At 43.4% G+C, this 24,605-nt stretch overlaps 1 protein-coding gene across 2 annotated transcripts in view; it reads right to left on the reverse strand.

The window, feature by feature from the left end:
• LOC129341378 (T-lymphocyte surface antigen Ly-9-like) overlaps positions 1-24,605 on the reverse strand; it is a 79,418-nt gene that overhangs the window by 40,890 nt on the left and 13,923 nt on the right. Inside the window, exons 3-6 of one of the 2 annotated variants that reach the window (XM_054996542.1) lie at positions 13,798-14,118; positions 12,950-13,222; positions 7,160-7,204; positions 205-324 (exon numbers count right to left, since the gene is read on the reverse strand). In XM_054996542.1, the coding sequence (XP_054852517.1) occupies positions 205-324; positions 7,160-7,204; positions 12,950-13,222; positions 13,798-14,118 (759 nt within the window). The remainder of the gene's footprint in view (positions 1-204; positions 325-7,159; positions 7,205-12,949; positions 13,223-13,797; positions 14,119-24,605) is intronic. The other variant, XM_054996551.1, reaches the window with a different exon arrangement.

A 24,605-nucleotide genomic window follows, 5' to 3' on the forward strand; every position in this document is an offset into this window, starting at 1 on the left:
TGCTGATCCAAATACTGCTTCTAGAGCGAAGATCTCCTATTTGTGCTGCCTCCCAGAAGCTTCTATTGGGAAGGACTTGTATAGGAGAAGTGGCTGATCTCAGGCCACCTGCAGAGCTCATGGCAGTAGTGGGTGTCGAACCAGCCGACTGCTGTTAATCACAACCAACAACTTAACCGCCATGCTACAAATTGAATCCCTTACCAATTTTCTTCTTCTTCCACAGACAATATCCCATGCTGGCAGCTGCTATTATGACAATTATGAGGACTATCACCACAGGAATCACTTTTTCACTTGCAGAAGACCCTTCTTGTTGGTTCCCTTAAAAAGAGCAATAGCATGTGTTAATCACGGTGGTAATAATGTTAGAATTGTGATAAAAAAATATTGCTGATCCTGGATTGTAAGGGCTATGCATTCTGAACTTTTATTGCTTCATGTTTCCTGCATAAGCTTTTTTTTTAATCACACCCACAACCCATTGAACCATTCCTGTGGCTTTATGCACAAAAAGATGGGAATCTACCTCCCTTCACAGTCATAGGTTCCTGATGTAAGTACAGTTAGATTTTTTTTTGGTTGGTTTTCTAACAGTGGGAAAAGGAATACCTTTAAAACATGCATGCAAGTTCAGCCAAAATGTCAGGGGTTTTGCATGCTTTCGAGCACATGAACTAAACTCATGCAACACTTACAGTAAACATCCTTTCCCCCTCTGCTTTAACTTCCTCATGTGACAAGGAATTCCAATGGCACCTTAAAGAGCAACAGATTTATCACAGCATAAGCTTTTTTGGGCTAGAGCCTACTTCATCAGATGCATGAAGTAAACCTTGAGATACACACAGCAGTGCATGGAGGGGGGAGAGTTCAACAGTGTTGTTAAAAGGCCGTGAGCAGCAAAAGGTATAATTTGTGACACTGTAATGCAAAATTCAAAAGTATACAAGGTCACCCGTGACAGCCATTGTGAATGATCACTGTGCTTGTCTTGTTTATTTTGAATTTTACATAAATATGTCACAGCCCTTTCATAGATGTTGCCAAATTTAGAGGGTGAGCAGGGCTGGATCAAGGGGGGGCGGGGGGGGGGGTAGTCTGCCCCCAGTGTTGCTATGGAGGGGGCACCGGATGCAGCTGCCAGCTGCTGGGAGCGCATGGGCAGCAGTGCAGGCGGCCTCGCAGCCCCCTGCGCTGCCTTTCGCCTGCCCCGCAGGACAGGGGGCAGCCGGCTTGCCACACACATCCTGTCCTGTGGGGCAGGCAAAAGTCAGTGCAGGGGGCTGCGAGGCCGTCCGTGCCATTTGCCTGCCCCACAGGACAGGGGGTGGCTGGCGTTCTGTGCGCCCTTGTCCTGCAGGGCAGGCAAAAGGCAGCATGGAGGGGCTGGGAGGTCGCCCCCGCCATTCGCCTTCCCCGCAGGACGGGGCGGCCAGGGCAGGCGAATGGTGCGGGCGGCTTCCGAGCCCCACACGCTGCCTCTGCCAACTCCACAACGCACCGAGGCAGCCAGCTTGCTGCATGGGTGGCATGATCCCAGTGCTGTGTGATGATGTCATGGAAGTGACATCATCACGCAGCGCTGGGAGCATGCATGCGCTGTGCACACGTGAGGGGGTCAGACTTGGGTTGCCCTGGGCGCCGGCAACCCTAGATCCGGCCCTGAGGGTGAGGGAAGGAGGCAAACCTGGAGAAAAATGTCCTGTCCCTTTAATAGAGGCTTCACATGTGGAAATGAATCTTTTCCTAGCATGGAGGTAAATACCATCACCTGGTAAATAATATTAAGCCTCTATTAAAAGGAGAGGACATTTTTTTCCGAGCCAGCTGGCAGCCTTAGGTAAGGCTCCCAAATGTTTAGCAACTGCTTGACACACTCTAACTTAGCAGGCAAAGCTTTCCCAGAGGTTTGCCAAGTCACAAGCTGCACGGGCCTGGCCATAAAACAGATGGCAATTCTTCCACTCAAATGGGCAGACCCATATCTTCCATGTGAGCTTTGCTCATCTGATCAAAGCCTTCTGAAGATGTCACTCTGCCAACAAGCGAGGCTGGCAACCGTCTGCTACAATTCAGTGGCACAGCATCTGCTTGGTCCCTGGTTCAGACCCCAGCATCTCCAGGTTAAAGGGTCAGGTAGGAGAAGATGTGATGAAAGACTTCTGCCTAAGACGCCAAAAAACTGCTGCCCGTCAAAGCAGACAATACTGGCTGCTGGACCAAAGTTCTGAATCAGTATAAGGCAGGGTCATGTGTCGATTCATGCGCATTCTTTGTGATGGTTCCCATCCTGTGGAACAGCCTGTCTGAGGAGATCAGGAAGGCCTCCAGACACCTATCATTTCAGAGAACTTGCAGTAACAAAAATGTTCAGAAGGGGATTTTTATAAAAAGAATTAGAGCTGTTGTATAATTACAACAACTCAGGAGGCTGCTTTTCTAAGGAAATAGGACTGTAGTCTATTGCGGGGTTAATTTTATGTATCTGTAACCTTATGTGTAGCCAACTATATCAGGTTTTTTAACTGCTGAATTATTGTATAATTATTGTATAAATTATTGTATAATTTGCTATGTATTTTATTGTATTTTATGACTGTTGTACCCCGTCTTGAGCCCACTTGTGGGGAGGGCGGGTTAAACACCGAATAAACTAAACTAAAACTAAACTATGAGCTAATTGGTTCAGGCAACTGAGGAAGTGGTTGGTTGCTGGGGAGCTTGATAATAATTAATGTGCTCTTATCACCTTGAATAAGGTCATCAGAAATGTTGTATGTGGAAAAATATGAAGACTAAAAGTAATGTACGTGTATTGTGTTTTGTTCATGTTATTACTAGGACTGTATTATTCTTGCAGGGCTATAATTCCCCTAGAAGAGGACTGAAGCCTGGATTCCAGTTGCTTCATAATTGGAAGGATTGCGGCAAAGGACGGTACCATTTGGTGGGACAAGTTGAACTGTTTACCTTGAGCGGTTTCAAAGACATTGTTAGCTGAAAGTTTCTGTTTTTGTAGCACTTATGAGTTTGATTAAAGAAAAGAAAATTATAGTTGTATTGTTCTACTTGTTAAAAGATTTGGTGAAAAAGAAAAATTTTCTTTACTTAAAACTGTATGAAAGTTACCTTCCTAAATTAGCCCCGTAGAACCCATACAATAGAAGTTACATATCATTTTCATTTTACGGAACCTTTGTATTCCACTTTTGTCATTAAGATATGTCACGCCACTTGGAAAAAAAATGGGATGTGAAAGGAGAACTGTGGCAGTTTGAGAATTTTTAAAATAAGACATTTTAAACAGAAGAGAGAAGTGACTTTACCATTAAGAATTTATATCTATTTTAATCTAAGCTTGGATTATAATATAGTAGAAAAGGGGTGAAATTTAGAACTGATTTTGTAAAGAATAAGATAGGGAGGTTAGGATAAGTAATACCTTTTTTAGAGTATATGAATAAGGGAATAGTTAAATAAATATACTGATGGGGCATATTATATATACTATAATGTTAGTGGATCAGATTGTATATTATATAATGAATGTGTAGTACAGTGTTGTATGCTGTGCCACATTGGTGGCAGGGCACACAGTAGGGGTTTTAATATATATTATAATGACGATAGTATATTTGATAGAATATAGGTTTAAAAGGAATAGAATATGTTTAAATTAAGACTTCTGTTATATATTATACTATATTATACTGGTCTGCTATAATGAGGGGTATAAGATCTATACTATATCGATAGTATAACTGATAGATGTATATTATACGGATAGAATATTTGATAGCATAATTGATAGAAGTATACTATATTGACAGGATATTTGATATATATGATAGAATACCTGAAAAAAAAATTAGAATGTGCTTAGAGTAAGGGATTTATTAAGTAATAAGAGGGGTTATGGGTTGGAAAGCTGTTGGAAGTCGATAGAGAGGGGGGAGGAAAAGGGTGGGGGATAGGGTTAATTAGATATTGAGGGAATGTATGTATTGAATTTGAAATGTATACTCACCAATAAAAATTAAAAAAAAAAAGATATGTCACGCCATATTAGTTTAGACTGTTTACATTCTTTTCCATTTCTCTAATCCTAGTCCTAATGCTCTGCATATTGGATGCTGTCTGATTGAATTGTTTTTGTCTATTTTGTGATCCACCTTGAGTCTCAGCGAGAAAGGTGGGCTGTAAAGGACGCAAATAAACACACAAGTGCTCAGTTCTTCCTTGCAGGGCAAGAAAAAAAGGCCATGTTTTACAGTCTTTTGGTTTCATTTTCACGGAGATCTGGAGTGCTAAGTGCCCTGCATGGCATCTACTTCTGCATGTGATAGGAAGTGAGAATAAAAGAAGAAGAAAGAAAACAGGGTGTGTTTCTTTTAACCTTGAATGCCACTGGCACATCTGCATGTTAGTTATGGTGGGTAAACATTGCCAGTTCAAAACTGTCAGATGACTGCTGCAGCGCAGACAAACAGTATAAAAAAAGATATTTGGTCACATGGGCAACCTTCAGCGTGATCTTCTTTAAAGCACATCCTTTCAGGGGCAATTTGGATCCTACTCAGAAGAGTCTTCATTTATAAGGTGGTTGCTCTGGTTTATTGAGGATACATCTGTTGTGGGCAATTAGCCATGATAGCCAAATGGGGCTGACTTCAGAGGAAGAATGCCTTTGATTGTTACATGTGTGTGTATGGGTTGTGTGTGTGTCATCTCTTGGTGAGGACCAGTGGCAGCGGGCCATGCTTATGGCCTTTTCTGTGTCTACTGTTTAAACGGGATGCTAGACTAAATGGACCAGGGCCTGAAGACCCAGATTGGACTGGCTGCTCTCCCCTGGAAGCTTGCTGGGTGAGCTTGGACCAGTTGTACACATTCTCATCCTAACCTACTTTAGGGAGTTGTTGTGTGGCCCGTTTTAATGTGCTCCCTTCTGCTGTCCTATTTGGGAGATTTAAAAAAAATCCCATTTGGAGAAAGGTTATGCCCCTGTGGGATGTTGGAGATCGAGGATACAGCCCATGTACTTTTATCGTGCAGATTTTATGATGATTTACATGCATTTTATTTGGATTACCTACTGCAATCGCTGGAGGGCAAATCTGTTGAGAGTAAGAGAGTGAGTCTTTTAGCCTCAACCAAGGTTGAAGTCACTGAAATGGTGGCAAACCTCCTTTACCGTGTATACAAGAGGAGAAGTGTGTTTAGAATGTTTAACAATTAACAGGCCCCACTTGTTTTCGACACTGTTACGGTTATGCCAATAAAGGTTCTGTCTTGGAGAGTTGTTGTGATGGTAAAACAGAGAATGGGAGAATGTTATGAGCCACTTTGGGTACCCGTTGGGGAGAAAAGTGAGGTATAAATGACCTCAGTAAATAAATGATCCTCAGTAACAGTATTGCAATGCTCAGGTGTCTTCATGACTTTTAGTTTCTCTGTGAAGCAATTATCTCTAGCTACAGACACATTTAAATTTGTGTAATGAACACATTTCTTTGAGAAACAGGAATTTCCTTCAGTTTCCCCCCTTAGCCTCGTGCCATGCTCACAGTCATATATTCTAAAAAGGGATTTTTTTTTCAAGATCAGTGATGTATCACAAGACTAAAAGCAACCTTGAGAAATCCACCCAGAGCCAAGGGGAGTTTGGGGTAGGCAGAACCGAGTGGGCCAGCTGGATGGAGTTTGGGGAAGGAGCACCAGCCACCACCTCCCCCATTTTTAAAAAGCAAGCACTCATTTTTTTTAAAAAAATCAGAGCTGTCATTGCAAATATAACATCTTGCCAGGTCGCCAACTGCAAATTGGGAAATTCCTGGAGATTGGGGGTGGAACCTGGAGAGGATGAAGTTTGCATAGCAGCAGGGAAGTGATGTCATAAAGTCTACCCTCCAAAGTGGCCATTTTCTCCAGGGGAAGTCATCTCTCTAATCTGAAGATTGACTGTAATTCTAGAACACCTTCAGCCCCCACCTGGAGGTTGGTCACTCTAAACCTTGCTTCCCCCACAGTTGTTTGGTAGGGTGAAGCAGTGCTTCAAATGGAGCAGTACCCCTACTAGCTCCATCCTGGCTACAGGATGCTCGGGAGGGGCGGGGAGCACATGGCATGGGGAATGAGAGCTCGTCTCTCCTTGAATTACCATTGTGTGTGCATAGCTGATCATCCCGCTTCAGAACTGATCAACTCATCACTTCAAAATGTATACAGAAGTTTTTTGGGGAGTGTATAGAGAGACAGAGGCAGAGTAAAAGCCTGGAGATCCGTAGCAGATCCCCTATGAAAGGTTAGTAGCATAGAGCCCTGTTATATCCCAGTCCAAGGCACAGACAGATTTAAGTCCCACCATGCCCAATGTCATCATTATTGTAAAAATAGTAGTATTGTAATGTTGTCTCTGGTCTCCTTTTGTGAGAGCCACTTTGGTGTAGTGGTTAAGAGCAGCAGGACTCTAATCTGGAGAACTGATTCCTCACTCCTTCACCTGAAGCCAGCTGAGTGACCTTGGGTCAGGCACAGCTCTCTCAGAGCTCTCTCAGCTCCACCCACCTCACAGGGTGATTGTCATGAGGACAATAACACACTTCGTAAACCACTCTGAGTGAGCATTAAATTGTCCTGAAGGGTGGTATATAAATCGAATGTTGTTATTATGTTGGAGGTCTGACTTTGACCTAAATCTACGCTCCAACATTTTGCCTAGGTTCTTTGAAAATTGGGAAAATTGTGAAGACTAAATTTCTTTCCACCCTTCCTTTTCAACTCATGATTCTGCTTCTCCTTCCTTTCTCTGGGTAATCATAAGTCAGCGGAATGACAGGCAAGATTGAGTAGATGTGAAACTCTATGTTCCGTACAGTTGTCATTGAGGGATGACCTGATGATGATAAAGTTTTGGTCACCTGAAACATATGTCTCGTTTGGAGAATGTTTTTTCACCAGTCACATTGGCTAGGATTAAGAATCTGTCTACCATGTGGCCTGATTGGCCCATCTGAATCATATGGAATTATTTACAAAGCAGGCACCTTTTGTGATTGCCTTTCTTGTTCTTGGAGTGACCCCTCAGTGGCACAAGGCCCCGGGGACTCTCCAGGAGTGCAAACAGCAAATAATGGGGGAGGGGAGCAGAGCTCACCAGTCTCCGTGGTATCCACTGTCCCAGGTCCCGTCGTTGGAGCAGCTTGGAGTGCAGAGAGCGAGTGCGAGAAAGCAGATCAGGAAGAAACAGAGATCAGGAAATGTTATGCCACTGAGAAAAAAGGACCCAGGCAGCCTCTGACTTTCATATTCCATTAGTTATCTAAGATGAGTGGATTCCTCCACCTCATCCATTCTATTATTGTTCCATCCATTCACTCTACCCTTTGTTCCATGGCTCCTTTATCCCTCTAGAAGAATTTCTAAAATTAACTATGGATTCAAAGCATGCTTCAATTCCTTCACCTTTCTCTATCTCCTGCCCCCCACTTTATGTTACCTTGCATATATGAATAAACCCCAGCAACAAAACAACAGGGATGTGATTGTACAAGATTTTTGTGAGGGTTGTGCTTCACTCCAGAGCTCCTATGTGTTGATAAAATATCATGCAAAAAGCATCACAATGCAGCTGATTGTACAGTGCATTTCTTGGTTGCGCTGGGCATGTGTGTGAAAAAGACACAAATAAACGGAAGGCTACAGCCAGCAGTGGTGTCATGGAATAGGATTGCAGAGACCCAGCTTCAAATCTGCACTTGGCCATAGCGGCAGTCATACTTTCTCAGTCTAACCAACCTCTCAGGGTTGTTACGAGAAGACAGTAAGCAAAGATAAATCGTATATGACTACTCTGAGCTTCTTGAAGGAAGGACAAGGTTAAAATATTTAGATAAGCAGAGTGACCTGCATCTAATCTATAAAAATGAATAAAATCAGAAACATGCAGAAGTTCTGCTTTGGAAACATGGCCAAGTAATTTGGAACTTTGAAATCTGGGGAGAAATTTGAATGAGAATTTTTGGAAGCATCCTCAATGTTAGCATTCTACACAAGTCCAGTTGCTGGAGATATTAAAACACTTGGATGTAGAGTAAGTGAATGTTCATCCTTTCTGTGCCTGATGGCATTTGCCACAGCTGTGTCTGATGGAGGGTTGCAGAAGCTAGCTGGTGAAGCAAAGAACTGCAGAGCGGCTTCAAGGCAAAGACAGGAACTTTTACAGAAGATCTGTTACAATTTCAGTTCTATTGTGGACCCGTGAATATCAATCGCTTCACCTCCCACCAAGCTATTGGTTTTGTGTTTATATTCTAGGCTGAAGCTAAGTCAGAGTTCTCAATGCAGGTGTCAACTTGTGTCTGGATTGTACCACTGCAGGTGGCAAGTAGAGTTTAAAAGAATGAACACTTCTCCCAAAGAGAAAATTCTGCTCATAGAAATGTCAGGGTGAATGGTTTTAACTAGAGGTGGGCACGAACAGGAAAAAAAAGCCGAACACGATGTTCGTTGTTCATTGCCATCCACAAATAGGAATTCACAAACATCGACAAACATGACATGTGCACGAATATGTTCGTAGTTGGAGGTTCGTGGGAGCCAGAATGGCCCCCTTGGGACTTAGCTGAACTTGAGCCAGGAAAGGCATGATCCATGGGTCTCCCTCTTTAATGTCATTTTCTCTTCACAGTGGCAAAAACTGGACTGTCTGCTGGAAGCTACTTTGAGGGGTTACAAACTGACCTTCCCAATGTCCAATGCCCACCAAAGTTGCAGGGGATGTAGTTCTCACTGTCCTCTGAAGACCCCCCAAGTTTCAGAGAGATTGCCCCCTGGGAAAGGCATGATCCATGGGTCTCCCCCTTTAACGTCACTTGCTCTTCACAGTGGCAAAAACTGGACTGTCTGCTGGAAGCTACTTTGAGGGGTTACAAACTGACCTTCCCAATGTCCAATACCCACCAAAGTTGCAGGGGATGTAGTCCTCACTGTCCTCTGAAGACCCCCCAAGTTTCAGAGAGATTGCCCCCTGGGAAAGGCATGATCCATGGGTCTCCCCCTTTAACGTCACTTGCTCTTCACAGTGGCAAAAACTGGACTGTCTGCTGGAAGCTACTTTGAGGGGTTACAAGCCAGAAGGAAAGCCAGGAGTTCAGACAGAGTTCAGACAGTCCGTGCCTATGTTGCCAGGGGAATTGATTGAAAGGCACCAGACTGTCTGGCTTTACGAAGGGCTGACGAACGCCACGAAGAGCGCTTGGAACGAACACATGTTCGCCAGGAACAGGGCCTCACAAACAGCTTGCTCGCAAACAGCGGATTGGGCTGTTCATGGCTTTTTTGTTTGTTTGTACTGCTGTTCGTGCCCACCTCTAGTTTTAACTCTTCCTTCCTGAGTCTGAGATGCTGATTTTCCATGTGCAGGTAATGTGGTTTTCTGGAGGAACATTCCAGTGAAAGCAAGGCCTCGGTTGCCTGACACAGGAAGGATATTCATCTCTTGAACTTGGTGGATAAGAGTTTGATGGCCTGACTCATTGTCTTGATGCAGATGAAGTCCTTAACCTGGCAAATTGTGTGGACTGGACTGTATGGTTAATTTGTGGGGGGAACTGATCCAATGGATTGGATGATCCTACTTTGGGGCTGCAGAGCTAGGCTAAGTGGCTTTCCATCTCTATTATTACAGGCATGGTTACAGGTAAGACCACAGTCCCTGCAGGTTAGGAAAGAGCTGAAGTTTCATATAGAAGTTTGCTCTTAAGTGCGCTCCTTAATTCCATGAGGATACTTTTAGGTGGGTGCCCTCAAATCCTTAATTCCAGTTTCACATGGAGAATTTTTCAAGTGACAGCATAAACAGCATGATCACTTCGAGATTGCATTGCTTGATCAATGTACACATAGGTAATAGGGGCAGAGTGAGTGGGAGATACAAATAAAGTGAAGGAACAGAAATCTCTAGCCAACTGTGCATGCACAATGCTCTGTGTAGAACTGAGAAATAAAAAGCAGAACAGCCATAAATTCTTAATTCATCAGCAAGATCTCTGGTAACAACTTCTGCAGGGCTGAGATGATTTTTGCTTCCTAGACAAGACCTGTGTGCAGAAACAAGACCTGTTCCATGGGAGTCCCTCAGCAATAGTCCTACAGACTAGAGAGATGCTAGGATTTGATCTTCAGGCATGCCATGAAATAGTTCCACCTGCTAATTTATATATATTCAGAGGCCAATAAAAACACACAACCCAATCAGGCATAATAATGAGCGTTGTATATTTTGTGACAGTGGCCGTCGTCACACGGGCTTTTATTTAGCGCTAAAATGGCGCTATTTCTCGGCAAACACCCACCTTATTCCAACACTGTAGCGATTTTCTCTCTTCTGCTTTGTGCTTGATAGTCGCGCTATTTTGTGCCTCAGTGTGAGTGCCTCACATCGATGTAGTTCGCCTCGCAACGTCCTATGCCCTCCCTTCAATCCCAGAATCCATTTCTTCCTGCGACTCCCCCTTTTTTTATTTTATTATGTCCTTATAACGCCATAACGACATAACACAATGCAAACTTTCTGCTGAAGTAAAAATGACTCAATCGCCATGGCAGAGTCTTCAGCGATGGGGATCACACCAGACAGGGAGTTTTCTGCGGGCAAAGGGCTATTTATATAATTTCAAAGTTGGAAAAACAAAAGGGTCGTAATGTTTTGCTCTAACGGAATGTTTATATGCTGTTATTCCGTTATAGCGGAATTAAACGCCAGAATAATAAAAAAGGGGGGGAGGAGCTGCTTCTGCGCAGTTAGAGAGAACAGAACAGAGTGCTTCGGTGTGGACAGCTGGTGGCGCGAAGAGCCGTTAGGTGACCCAAAGAAACATTACTGTGCCGATAACAGGTAGGACGCTATATGCTGTAAATTTAACGGAAGAGATGCCCGTGTGACGACGGCCAGTATGTACACCACACACGCGTAATCTGTGAATGGTGGCAATATCCAATATCTTAAGTGATCCCCCCTTTCCACTCTTAAATACAAGTTTCAATTCCTTAATGGGACAATTGTGAGTGCCTGTTCAAGTCTAAGAAACTAGAAAAATTTCTAGTGGTCAGGGGATTACACTTTCAGTGCAATGAATAGTTCTTTTGTGGTTTTTGGGATTAGCAGCAGAAAGTATGTTAATATAAGCAATGAACTTCAAGCATCTTTAATCTGCATAATTTATGTCAGTCTCATAGCTAGGCTGTTATAGGTTTAGAATTTCTTTTTGCTTTGGGCTTGTTACAGGAGCTGAAACTCCAGCTTTGTATTTGGCAAACAACCAAGGATATTCTACCATCTCCAGGCCTGCTCTGTTCTATCTACCAGTTCCTACTAATAATGGGGAGTATACAATTTTGCAAGAGTTTAGTTTTTGTTATCTTTATTATTACAACAACCATTCAGTTTTATTCCCTCTTGTTAAAAAATTACTTTCATTCACACAAGAAAATCTGATAAAACAACATCGAGATGAGGTATTTCAATTTAAGAAGGAACTAATTGTTAATTAAATTAAATTATCATCCTCCTTCTCAATGATCAAGGCAATCCTAAGCAGGTCTTCTCAGAATCTTACTGAAGTCTACTCAGTGGGGATTACTTCCAGGAAAATGTTCTTAGGATTGCACTGAGTTATCTTATTCAATGTCCCAAGAAGAAAAGCACAATTGGCATAGGAATTTATCCCAGACCATAGTGCCAACATAACTGATAAACAGCTTCTACTTCTTTTTGAATTCCCAATTCCTAAACTAATAATGTCACAAGTGGATGAAAGGGTATTTCAGTTCTCATCATCTCCCTAATTTTATTTTAAATCTGATGCCAGTTAATGGTTAAAAAACAGAGAATCCCACTATATATACATTGCCCAAGATTAACAATAATTAATTTATAATCTTGATATATATATTTTAGAAAGTCAACCCATTACATTTAATTTTGTTTACACTGATTTCAATGGGAACAATTTTTTTAATTGATTGCAGTTGTGCTATTACTCTATTTGCACAATTGGCAACAAAAAAGCCCCTCTAACTTTAAAAAATAAACTATATAACTGCATATAGTTAAGGCCTTCCCCAAGCCACTGAGCCAGCAATGACTGGTAGAAACACAGAAAGAGCTAATGGAACAATTAGGTGTGTGTGACTTCGGTGACTGGAAAGGTTCGAGGTCAGTTTAACCTCTTTCCTGCTCCTGACCTCCTTGAACAGTCTAACTAGAATCCTAGACAATCTAATGCCTTGTGTGGGGGGACTTTGCCATTTAGGCTGAGCTTTTCCATCTACTCAGCCCCACTCCGTAACTGCTGATGCCTTTCAATGGAGGGAGCAGCTGCCTTTTGCCAGAAGAGACTTTTCCAGTTAATAGTTTGATGTATTGTTAATTTTTTGATGCATTATTATAGGCTTTCATATTTGTATTGTTATAGCATTTCATATTTGCTAGCTGCTTTGAGTACTTTTTAAACAGCAAGATGGGATATAATAAAACGAATAAATATAATGAAACTAATGCCATTTGTTGCTTGCTGTTCCCATCAATTTTCACCCCCACCCCGGAAATGAATGCACATCCCCACTTTGAACATTCATAATAATGTATCGTTAAACAAGCTGGAAGGGATATGCTAGGGTTGCCAGCCTCCAGGTGGTAACTGGAAATCTCCCAGAATTACAACTAATCAATAGCAATCTGTTTCCCTGGAGAAAATGGTTGCTTTGGATGGTGGCCTCTTTGGCATTATACCCTGCTAAGGTCCCTCTCCATCAAACCTCACTCTTCTCCAAGCTCCACCTATAAAATCTCCTAGACTTTCCCAACCTGGAGCTGGCAACTCTAGTTATGCAATAGTTGTGTAAAAATCTTGAATCATTCTGCAAGAAAAGACTGGCATATTACCTTGACCATCACAGGCCTGCTCTATGGAGACTGTCTTGGAGGCATTGCTTACAGGATTCTTTGCTGTGCAGGTGTAGTTTGTGTCACTGTCTTGAAAGTCATTCTGGATAACAGAAGAGGAGCTCTTTATATTTTTGCTAGTTGAGGTCCAGGTGTAATTCACTCCATCTCCCCACTTCCCTGCAGAGCAGTTCAGCTGCAAAGTGTAATTCTCTCCACTGAGTGGGGCATTTTTTTCACACTGGACTTCCAGATCACTTTCCAACAGATGTTCTAGATGGAGATGGGAGAAGGGTAGGAGACATACAGTACAATCCTGAGAACACTTTCCCAGGAGTAAGCCCCACTGAATAGACCAGAGTCAGATACTGAGTAGGCCTGTTCAGGACTGCTTAATAAACATTAATTAGCAGAAAGGCAATAAATTTACCTACCTACATCACAGGGGACTACCTTTACCTTTTTACCTTATAATAATATATATAATCTGGGGAAGGCAATGTCAAACCATCCCGTAACAAAAAGTCTACCAAGAAAACGTCGTGATGCAACATCCCCCATGGGTCAGTAATGAGTCATTGCTTGCACAGGGGACTAGCTTTACCTTTTTTACCTAATACGTATAATTTATATCACATCCTTATACAAAAATACTCTGTGCAGTATACGTCATAACAATTAAAAAGTAAAGACAATAAAATAGTAATCTCTTTCCATATTTTCAAAGATCTTCAGGAGGACAGATGACACTTCATTATTATTATTTGTGACAGTATTTTGTGATGACTCAAAGGAAGGCAGGAACCTTGCTCCATGAAAAAGAGCAAGGCTGCTGTTCGGATACTTACTGTACACCTTCAGCCTGAAGTTCTCACCATCTTCCCCTATTTGTGCTCTGTATCTTCCAGAGTCATCTTGAGTTAGTTTACTGATTTGTAAGTTCTTGCAGTCCCTTGAGACATTCAATCGCCTTTCAAATTTTGGGAGGATAACCTTGATGTGACAGGGCCGGTCTGCTTCCAGATCCAGAGAAGCAAAATGAACAGGATTATCTTGGACCGTTCTAAGCCAGGTGATTGATGTGAATTGTTTCGAAGTCTTCAGATGGAAAGTTACAGATCCTCCCAGAGTTCCAATTGCTTCCTCAGCCTTTCCTTCTCTGAAGCATCCTGTATGTTCAAGAAGGGAGAAAAAAGTCAAAGGCATAATTATAGAATGGAGGAGACTTGTCTTGGCAATAGTACATGTGAAAAGGATCTCAGGGTCTTAGTAGACCATACATTGAGCATGGATCAGTAGTGTAAAGTAGTAGCTAAAAAGGCAAATATGATTTTGAGCTGCTTCAACAAAAGTATAGTGTCCAGATCATGTGAAGTGATAGTATCACTGTACTCTGCTCTGGTTAGACCTCACTTGGAGTACTGTGTTCAGTTTTGGGCCCCATGGTTTACAAAGGACGTTGACAAGCTGGAATGTGTCCACAGGAGGGCAACAAAGATGGAGAAGGGTCTGGAAATCACGTCCTGTGAGGAAAGGCTGAAGGAACAGGGTACATTTAGTCCTTAGAGGTTTCTGAGAAGATGCTAGATGGTCATCTGACAGCAAGGCTGATTCTATGACACAGCATGAATTTAGGCAGCTCATGAGAGGGAGGGCAGGGAGGGATGAGCCATGCTTGGCTCTCCTTGATCATTCTTATGTTGACCACCACTCTGGGGTTGGGAAGGAATTTTCTTCCAGGCCAGATTGTCCAGGGATCCTGGAGGGTTTTTTGCCTTCCTCTGGGCAGAGCAGGGGTCAGTAGGGGAGTGGGGGGAGGTAGCTGTGAATTTCCTGCATTGTGAAGGGGGTTGGTCTATATGACCCTTAGATCCCTTTCCAGGTCTATGTTTCTAAGAAGATGACAGCTTGCAGAACCAATCACACATCTCCAATATCATGTGCAGCCATTTCTGTACTTGAACTCCTAGTTTTATTCCAAGAACAACCTAGAAGAAAAGTTGTGTGAGTCCTTTTAATGTCCTTGTTTATCCAAGAAGTCCTACAGGCCCTCTTAGATACATCATTGTATCTGGGAGAGATTAGGGGATAAAGGCTTTTGCCAGCTACATTAACCCATATACTTTTCACACATGATGAAATTTGTCTGCTGGCTATGGAAGTAAATGGTGCTGAAAGAGATTGGGGAGGCACAATAGATAACAACAAGAATAGGGGAAAGACGGGGATGCTGTATAACACAGACTGCAAAAAGCTTGGATGGGCTGCCTGTGAATGAGTGATGGAAAAACAGCACTATAAGATTTCACCAGCTGCAGCCAGAGAGTGGTAGATTATTGGGCCTGTCAGGGAAACACATGTACATCCCAAAGAACTTGTGGGTTCCCCGAATAGCACCCTCCAAGACTGTTTCAGGTTAGGGGAAATGGTGCAACTTAGAAGGCGGATGTCCCTATTCCATGAGTGCTGCACTCCTGATCCTAATTGAGCACTGCACGCTCAGGAATGAGGAGAATCCACTACTCACACATGATTGTGTTACCTCTGACAGAGAGTGAGCACCCAGACCCAGCCTGTGCACTACATAATGTGCTGTTAAGGGTTATTTATTCACCATTTTGATGCCAAAGAAAAGACAAAATCTAGACAAAAGTTCATTAAATTTGGCCCTCTGCAGCCACAGTATACTCTTCCCAGGATGTAAGGGGCCCTGTATATATTTCTTCCACTAGCTATTTCCAAAGTTCTATTTTATTTCTGTGGAGTAAACATGAAGACAGAAAGAGGTGTGTTGGCACAGTTTCCATCTTGATAAAATATGCCAAGCCATTGAGTTAAAATATTACCATTCGGAGCAAGTGTCTTGCCACAGAGAAGCTGATATCATGGGTTTAAGGGTACCCAGTACATGGAATCACCTCCCGTAAGGGTTAAGTGCAGTATGAGTCCACAGACCAAGACACTGGAGCCGTGGAGGAGTTTTGTACTTTGGAAGCACAGCTTGTTTCCCCTGATGCAAGGAAAAGCATCATTTTACAAGCACAGGAATTATACCTGGGCCGATTCCAGACGACTAACCTTAAATCGCTCCATGCCGCCCTCTTCCGGATCGCGACGGGGAAAATGCGAAATATCGCGTTTCCTCGCGTGAGTTTTGTGCGTCGTCGCGCAAAACTCGCGCGAGGAAACGCGATATTTCGCATTTTCCCCGTCGCGATCCGGAAGAGGGCGGCATGGAGCGATTTAAGGTTAGTCGTCTGGAATCGGCCCTGTTGTTTGGTGGAGTTAGTTGAATTATTTTTAAGTCACATCAGTAGAATGGATTTCCATGCAAATCCTCAAAATAAACCAGTAGATCTCCAAATCTGATAAAGATCACAGTTCCTTGTAACTTACATGGATGCGATATGATAATTCTCTGATCTGTTTTGTATATGAAAGCTACAAAAGAAGTACTTCCTTCCCTTAGAATCCACTCAGAGCTACATACGTGTTTTAGCAGAACTTTGTTATTAGCCATCAAAGATTTACATAAGGGAATCTGCTGACCTCCAATCCCGAGGTATCCTGTGGCAAGGAACTTTGCTCCAAGTGGTGATATTTTAACTCAATGCCTTGGCATATTTTATCAAGATGAGTTCAACCCCTATATGCCATCATTCATCTCCTTTCCCCCCACTGTATACTTAAAAACTCCATCTTCCATTCCTAGCCCAAATTAATCTATACTGCCCAATCTGAATATACCAAGTGTCTATATTAAGTAGCTTCATTTACATCTCATATAGGCGACCTATAGTATAAAGGTAACATTCCAACAGTTCGATATATTGTCGAAGGCTTTCATGGTGTGACTGTGACACTGAGAGATCTCTGTCTTTTGGTGCTACACCTCTGAAGATGCCAGCCACAGCTGCTGGCGAAACGTCAGGAACTACGCCAAGACCACGGCAATACAGCCCGGGAAACCCACAACAACCATTCCAACAGTTGTTGGTTGATTTGCTCATACCCCTTTGGTTTACACCCCTTTTCAGTACTCCTTTTCATTGTTTTTCTCCCCTTTCCGTCTTTGGTTTTCTTAAACCTTGTACTGCTAGTATCTTTTTGTGCATCCTTTTTGTGTACTTTTCAGATACTCCCATGGCGCTCTACAACAACAACAACCTCCGAAGAATGGTACACTCCTTCTATCTGAGATGGTCGTCCTCTTCCACCGAGCGTACAGCTTTGGGAGGGACGCACATGGAGCAGTGAGGGAGGAAGGGGACACCCGCCTAGCCAGCAAGATCAGCCGAATTAACCCTGGCGATCAATGGGGTCACAGATGTCGCAGCCAGATTGCCCTCACGTCCACAGCATTCCAGCAGAAAAAAAAGCTCTGGTTCTTTGCAACTTACATGTGTATTGCATTTGATGCTTGGATCCAGTTTGTATATCAAAGCTACAAATGTATTACTTCCTTTCTTTGAACCAATTCAGAACTGCATATCAAATATGATGCTTAAATGCTACGTTGTTTTACCTTTAAAAGTCCACAAGGGGATCTGTTGACCCCAATCCCTAGGTATCCAGACTTCTGTCTCCATGCAATCCCTACAATCAGTCATTCATCCCTTCTTTTCCTGCTGCATACTCAAGCACTCCAGTTTTCAATTCTGTCCCGGATTAATCCAAATGACTCACTTGGAACATTGACACATACCAAGTGTCTATATTAATTAGCCTCATTTACACTGTGTATAGGTAGCCCAGAATATAAAGACAGCATCTTGACAAGAGCCTTTTGCCTAATTTTTGGCCCTTGTTTTGGCCTAATTTTTGGACTACTCACCCTTCTATCTATGTTTGTGTCAACCTTCCTTTTGCCTATTTTCATTACATCCTTATTTTGTCTGTCTTTTTAGGTTTTTGTACCAGCCACTCTTGCATCCAACGTGCCTATACATCAGGCATGTTTTTCAGTTTGCAAGCGCAGCTAGATGAGATCCCTCTCACGTACCTTTTTGAAGTTTTATGAACTTTCCATTGTGAACCCTTCACTCTTCGGGGCAGATTGTATGGTCTGTTTGTGGACCCACCCTTATGCAAATGGAACATCTAAATATAACCCAAATAAAAGAGCTGTGCTGGTTGCTGACATATCTCCTCGGACTAGGGGGCAAACATGGGAGGTCATTCTGGGAGCACCACAAGCTGCTGTTCCAGGTGTGACACATGGGGCTTCTGGGGATTTCTTTGTATATGGAAACAAAGGAATGATCTCATTCAAAGGAGAAAGTGTGGAGTAGCTGTGGGTGGACCATAGATGTGCACACACTTCATGTACAGCCAATCTGGGTAGGGGGCAGAGCTGAAGTTCACATCCTGCATTTTATCCCTGTGGAAAAATGCCATTCTGTTTGTGAAGTTAACTTTCTATGGGCTGCAGAGGGGAGGGGCCAGTTCTGGAGTAGAATGTGATTGGAGGGAAAGTGAGTCAGTTGGAAGTTGACAGTTGGTGGCTGAAGAGTTGAGGGAGGGATGGCTCTGAGGGGAGAGGTAGATCTGATGTAACCCCAGGTATCAAAGGATTGCGCCTGCCCTACACAACATCTAATTAGGGCATGAGGGAGACAGAATAGGGGTTTCTTTTTATTTTGTATTATTCCTTTCGTTCACTGTATATTTGCCTGTGTATAGTTAGAAGTTAAATAAATGATTTTTGGAATTTATGAAGGAAGAAAGCTCTTCTGTTCTACATAGTCCCCCAACCACTTGGGCCCACTAGCAGAGGAGGGGGGTTAGGAGGCTGTTCCACCTAACCAGGACCCACTACAGGGACAGTGGTGGCAGCAACGACCTGAAGAGAGGAAAGGGAGATAGCCCCTTCAGGTGCCTGGCCAGAGGCGAAAAGGGAGGGGTAGTCAGAGCGGGGTCTACCAGTGGGAAGAAAGGCCCTGTTCCGCCACAATCCCTTTAGGGTATTTTCTGTTCCACACTGAGCCAAGGTGTAGCTTGGCTCACCTGGGAATGGAGAAAAGGGGAACTGCAGCACCAGGATGTTCCATGAGGACATTCAAAGAGGCTTCTCCAACATTTTGCCTTAATTGCTGCAGCAAATACAACAGTATTTGTATTGGCAATGGAGCATCTACATGGGGATTTTTAGCACACTTTTCTCTGTCAGCCAACATGTCTCCAGGCTTTTCCCCCTGCTGCATCACTGGCAGAGGTGGCCTGTCCATTCAGAATACCTAGGCAATCACTTCAGGCACCAGAGGTGGAGCAGCACCAAAAGAGGCTCGCAGCAGGCCCAGATACCTAATGGACAGGCTGGTTCCAATGCCTTGCAGGAGTGGAGCCTTTGCCATGAGACCAGCATGGTAGGGCAAGGCAAGTGGATAGGGAGACTCATGGATGACAGGTGAATAGCTGACGCATGTCAGCTGCTGTGAGGTTGGCTGGCTGACTGGTCCTTGGTGCCACTTCCATTGCTACCATCTACAGAGGCCTTTGCTGCCATTAGACGCCTCAAAGGGTGAGAGCTGGAGGAAGTGCATGCATGCTTGGAAAGAGAGGACTGCCTTTAGCCACTGCCATCTTGCACAGGGTGGGGAGGGGTCCCTTGGCTGGCTCTGCCTGCCTTGCCAGGACTAAAGCAGCCTAGAGGCAGCTGTTGCTGGCTGCGGGCCCAGGAAGGTCAGTAAGCTTCTCACTGGCTTATAGCACCCAGGCTCCATACTTTGACAGCTCTGCTCCAAGGCAACTCTTGCTGGCAGAGAGTGGATGGGAACTCACTGTGGCTACTGAAGTGCTGTCATTTACAGGGATGCAACCTGGTGACCCTCCCTGGCATTTCTGGAGCAACTCAGAATTTTTGGATGGGACCAATAAATAGTTTGGAGAGCGTTTACATTTGGATATAGGAAGAATCAGCCCAAAAGGTTAGAGAGTGGAGAGATCCTAGCTGGAAATCACTAAAGTGGGTGTGCAGCATTGGGGGGGGCACATCTGCTGATCTCTGGGAATACAAGGACTAGTAGGCAAGTTATCTGTTCAAATGGGTATATTTGTTCCACTATGTTGTACTTATGCATTTGTAAATAATGACTTATGAAGATGCTTTATGATTGTTGGTTCCTCTAGCTCAGCACTAGAAACAGCTGTGCTCCAAATTCTCAAGTACACAGATGTTCCCTGCCTTGCCAGCTGAGATCTTTTAACGGGATATGCCAGGGATTGGATCTGAGAGCTTCTGGAAACATTCCAGAAATCAATGGTACATTTTAAAAAATCAGACTAACTTTGATAAGGATAGAAGCATACAAACTTCTGGGTTTCACAAAACTTTTTGTCAGGTAGAAAGTAGGAAGATTGGTCTTTTATTAACTCTATATTGAACTGTATGCAAGATCTCTTGAGTTGTGTTAAACTGTCCCTGAAAATTTTGTCACTTACTGAATTACGTGTTCATGACCAAACAGAAATGTTTCTAAATTGAGTGTTTTAAAGTTACTCAAGCGATTTCTCAAGAGAAAACTTGCAGTTCCTCCAGAGCCTTGTGACTTGGAGAACTTGCCAAGTATTTTGCATCCTCAGAAGTTGGGAGAAAAATTTAGCAGACAAGACATGTAGATCTTCAGACAGCATTGTACTCCTATGACTAGCAGTAATTTAAATTCCATATTAGGACGGGAAGACAAAAGGAGTCTGTATCTGAATGTGAAATTCAGCTCAAAACACCCAAATGATGAGTGCTGATGATTTGGCTACTTCCTGGAGGACATGTTGAAAGCGTCTGAGATAGAGAGAGATTCATGAAATGCAACAGTGCTTTGTTTTCATTAAGGAGGGGTTGAGGCCTGGCACACAACCGAGAATGCTTTATTTAGTGTCCTTGAGGTATAGGGCTGTGATCTGAGCTGTCTATAAGGCTGGCAACCAGCACTGCGGTGATGGTGATAAAAAGGTAAAGGTGCAAGCACTGAGTCATTACCGACCCATTGGGGTAAGTCGCATCACGACATTTTCTTGGCAGACTTTTTGTTATGGGGTGGTTTGCCATTGCCTTCCCCAGTCATCTACACGTTACCCCCAGGAAACTGGGTACTCATTTTACCGACCTCGGAAGGATGGAAGGCTGAGTCAACCTAGAGCCAGCTACCTGAACCCAGCTTCTGCTGGGATTGAACTCAGGTCATGAGCAGAGCTTGGGCTGCAGTACTGCTGCTTTCCACTCTGCACCACGGGGCTCTGTGATGAGCAGATTACAATAATAACAACAACAACATTCAATTTATATATCGCCCTTCAGGACAACTTAATGCCCACTCAGAGTGGTTTACAAAGTATGCCATTATTATCCCCACAACAAAACACCCTGTGAGGTGGGAGGGGCTGAGAGAGCTCTGAGAGAGCTGTGACTGACCCAAGGTCACCCAGCTGGCTTCAAGTGGAGGAGTGGGGAATCAAACCCAGTTGTCCAGATTAAAGTCCTGCACTCTTAACCACTACACCAAACTGGCTCCCAAATGCCTGAGTCGTATGATCCTGGGGAAATATATTAATTAATTAATTAATTAATTTTTGTGCCCAGTTTTCTCCTGAGCATTTTAGGGCTCAAGGCAGGTGGTAACAATATAAAAAGAAGTTAATAAAACGAACTCCCAGACCTGCATGATGAGATCACTTCCCGGAAGAGAAGAAGGTGAGGGTAAGGAGACCTAGCAACCCTAGTTATAGGTGGAAAAGTGCAAGATGCACTTGCCTCTATCCTGGGCTGTTTCCAGATGGCTTACCTGCACCCGCAACGTCGCACCATGTTGCGGGGAAAACGCGAAATACCATGTTTTCTCGCGCAAATTTTGCGTGACGTCGAGCAAAACACGCGCAAGAAAACGCGATATTTCGCATTTCCCCCACAACATGGCGCGACGTTGCGGGTGCAGGTAAGCCATCTGGAAACGGCCCTGCTCAGAAACAAGCACCCCCTTCCTCAATCTATTACATTTTAATCCTGCCCTTCTTCCAAGAAACTCTCAGAGGCTTATGTGGTCTTCTTCTGCACCATGTTAATTAATAATAATAATAATATTCGATTAATATACCACCCTTCAGGACAACTTAATACTCACTCAGAGCAGCTTACAAAGTATGTTATTATTATCCTCATGACAATCACCTTGTGAGGTGGATGGGGCTGAGAGAGCTCCAAGAAGCTGTGATTGACCCAAGGTCACCCAGCTGGTTTCAAGTGGAGGACTGAGGAATCAAACCTGGTTCTCCAGATTAGAGTCCTGCTGCTCTAACCACTACACCAAACTGGGACTCATCGAATGCGGGGAGAGGCCAGAGCAGGCCACTAATAGCCCTCTCTCAGATCACCATTTTGCAAACAGGTATGTGTTTATCCACATAACCATCTTGTGATAAAACAGCAGATTTCTCAGATCACTGTGACCAATTTTCCAAGCTGTTAATCAGTTTATAGATAAAAACTGTTGCATTACTCTGAACTCAGATACTATGTTAATGATAGAGGAACTAGATTGTCCTGAGAGTTCTACTGGGCGTGTTAATCTGAAACTATCGTGAGAAATAACCCTAGAAAACAGTTTCTATAAAAAGCTGTGAGTAAATTCATCTCTCCCCCTCTATCCTCTTTTGACAAGCAAACCATCAACCTGTGACAATTTTTTTTTGCATACCACACAAGTGTGTGTGTGTGTGCATGCACATACAAAGTACCACAAACTGCTATGACAGAGCACTAGAAAGCTGACTTCCAAAAAAAAAATCACTCTCTTCCTTATCCTTAATCAAAAGCAGGGATCACACAATGTGCTGCTCTACAGTAAACACATATCCTGAACTGGAAGCAGAGGTGAACATTAAGCAATGTGCAGTAGTGGATATGAGGTATTTAAGTAATCGTGGTGTAAAAAAAGACCCAGGTGGTTGATAAAAATACCCCTATTTCTGTCTGTGAAATGTTGGAGGGTATGAGATCATACCTGTTAATTGAGGGGATTTCTGTTTTGTATCTCTGGCTTACTAAGTAGTAGTCCAAAATGAATAGTATTAAACATGCAAAAAGCGCAAATTGTCAAGACCACTTAATAGATATGAATCACTATAGCAGGTCAAGGATTTGATGGGAGGGGAACAAAACAGAATTGTTCATCAGTGTTCATTACCATAATTTTTGCAACAATTTTGTAGCAAATGAGCCGTTAGACCAAATTAAAAAAAATAACTCGGGGACTCATCGAATGCGAGAGGCCAGAGCAGGCCACTAATATTTACATAGTCCTCTTTTGCATCACCATTTTACAAAGAGGTCCAGCAGCGCAAGCTGGCTAAACACCATAGCTGCATCCTACGAATGCTTATGCTTATCCAAGAATACGGAATAAAAATGTTTCTGAGATAACATGCATAAGATTGCATGGTAAGACAGACATGCAATGTGAAGCTGGGTAGGAGACTGAGGGAAAAGCAGGTAGGCAGATGTAATTCACTTCTCTGTTCCTCTCTGCTGAATTCCATGGGGGGGAGGGGAGGGGGGATTGAAGGGACAAAATTCCTGGCATCCATGTCAGCTGGAAGGCCTCATGCTGCATTCAACAAATGCATTTCATTTTACTTCTAATATAGTTGTCCGCTGCAGCCTCTAGTGGTGCAGGTAGGGTTGCCAGCCTGCAGGTGGTGGCTGGAGATCTCCCTGAATTACAACAACTGATGTCCAGGTGACAAAGATCAGTTCCCCTGGAGAAAACGGCTGCTTTGGAGGGCAGACTCTATGGCATTATACTATTCTGAGGCCCCTCCCCAAACCCCTCCTTCTCCAGGCTCGACCCCCCCAAATCTCCAGGAATTTCCCAAACTGGACCTGGCAACCCTAGGTGCAGGGAAGGCAGAGCACAGTAAACAGCAATGGCTTTGACGGTCTGCTCGCCATGCTTTTCTGCAAAGTTTTCAGCAGGCAAAACCTTGCCTATCTGATCCTGCCATTGGAGCAAGGCAAAACCAGTTGCAGCGGATGCCCGATATAATAATTGCCAGAATACAGCCTGATAATAAGGTTGCTGTCTTCAGCAGTCTGTTTCCTTCTTCCTTTCATTCCACCCAGCTCCATAGTTTTGTCTGCCCAGCCAGATCTTGAAAAGGGGTTGCGCTGTTTGTGTGTGGCAGGAACATAAAACAACCTTTCAGTTTCTTCCTAATTTCTGTTCTTCTTTTCCACATGTTTCTCCTCTGTCTTCATGCTGTCTTTCTTTCATGATCTCCCCACTTCTAATCCCCTCCATTTTTCTGTCTTGGTCTCAACTCCTTTTCATCCTTTCCCTGGTTAGCAACTTACAGCATACTTAATAATAACATAGCAGCAAACCTTTGTTAATATTATGAACAAAAGAGTAGTATTTCTCTGTGATCTATCAAAGTAATAAAGGGATGCCCCCCCACTGCCTTTACATGCATGTTAATAGAATGTTAATCTGTTTCAGTGGTTATACATGTGGAACGGAAGTTAGAACTCATCCCATTTAATTAGATTGAATTACATTTCAATACATTTAATTACATTTTGAACACTGTCCAGGCACTGAGTTGAGTAGTTATTACTGTAGCCCTGATTCCATTGTTCTCCATTCGGGCACCATTTGGTGCAGGA

This window comes from Eublepharis macularius, chromosome 1 (genome assembly GCF_028583425.1).
Source record: "Eublepharis macularius isolate TG4126 chromosome 1, MPM_Emac_v1.0, whole genome shotgun sequence".
Taxonomy (NCBI): Eukaryota; Metazoa; Chordata; class Lepidosauria; order Squamata; family Eublepharidae; genus Eublepharis; species Eublepharis macularius.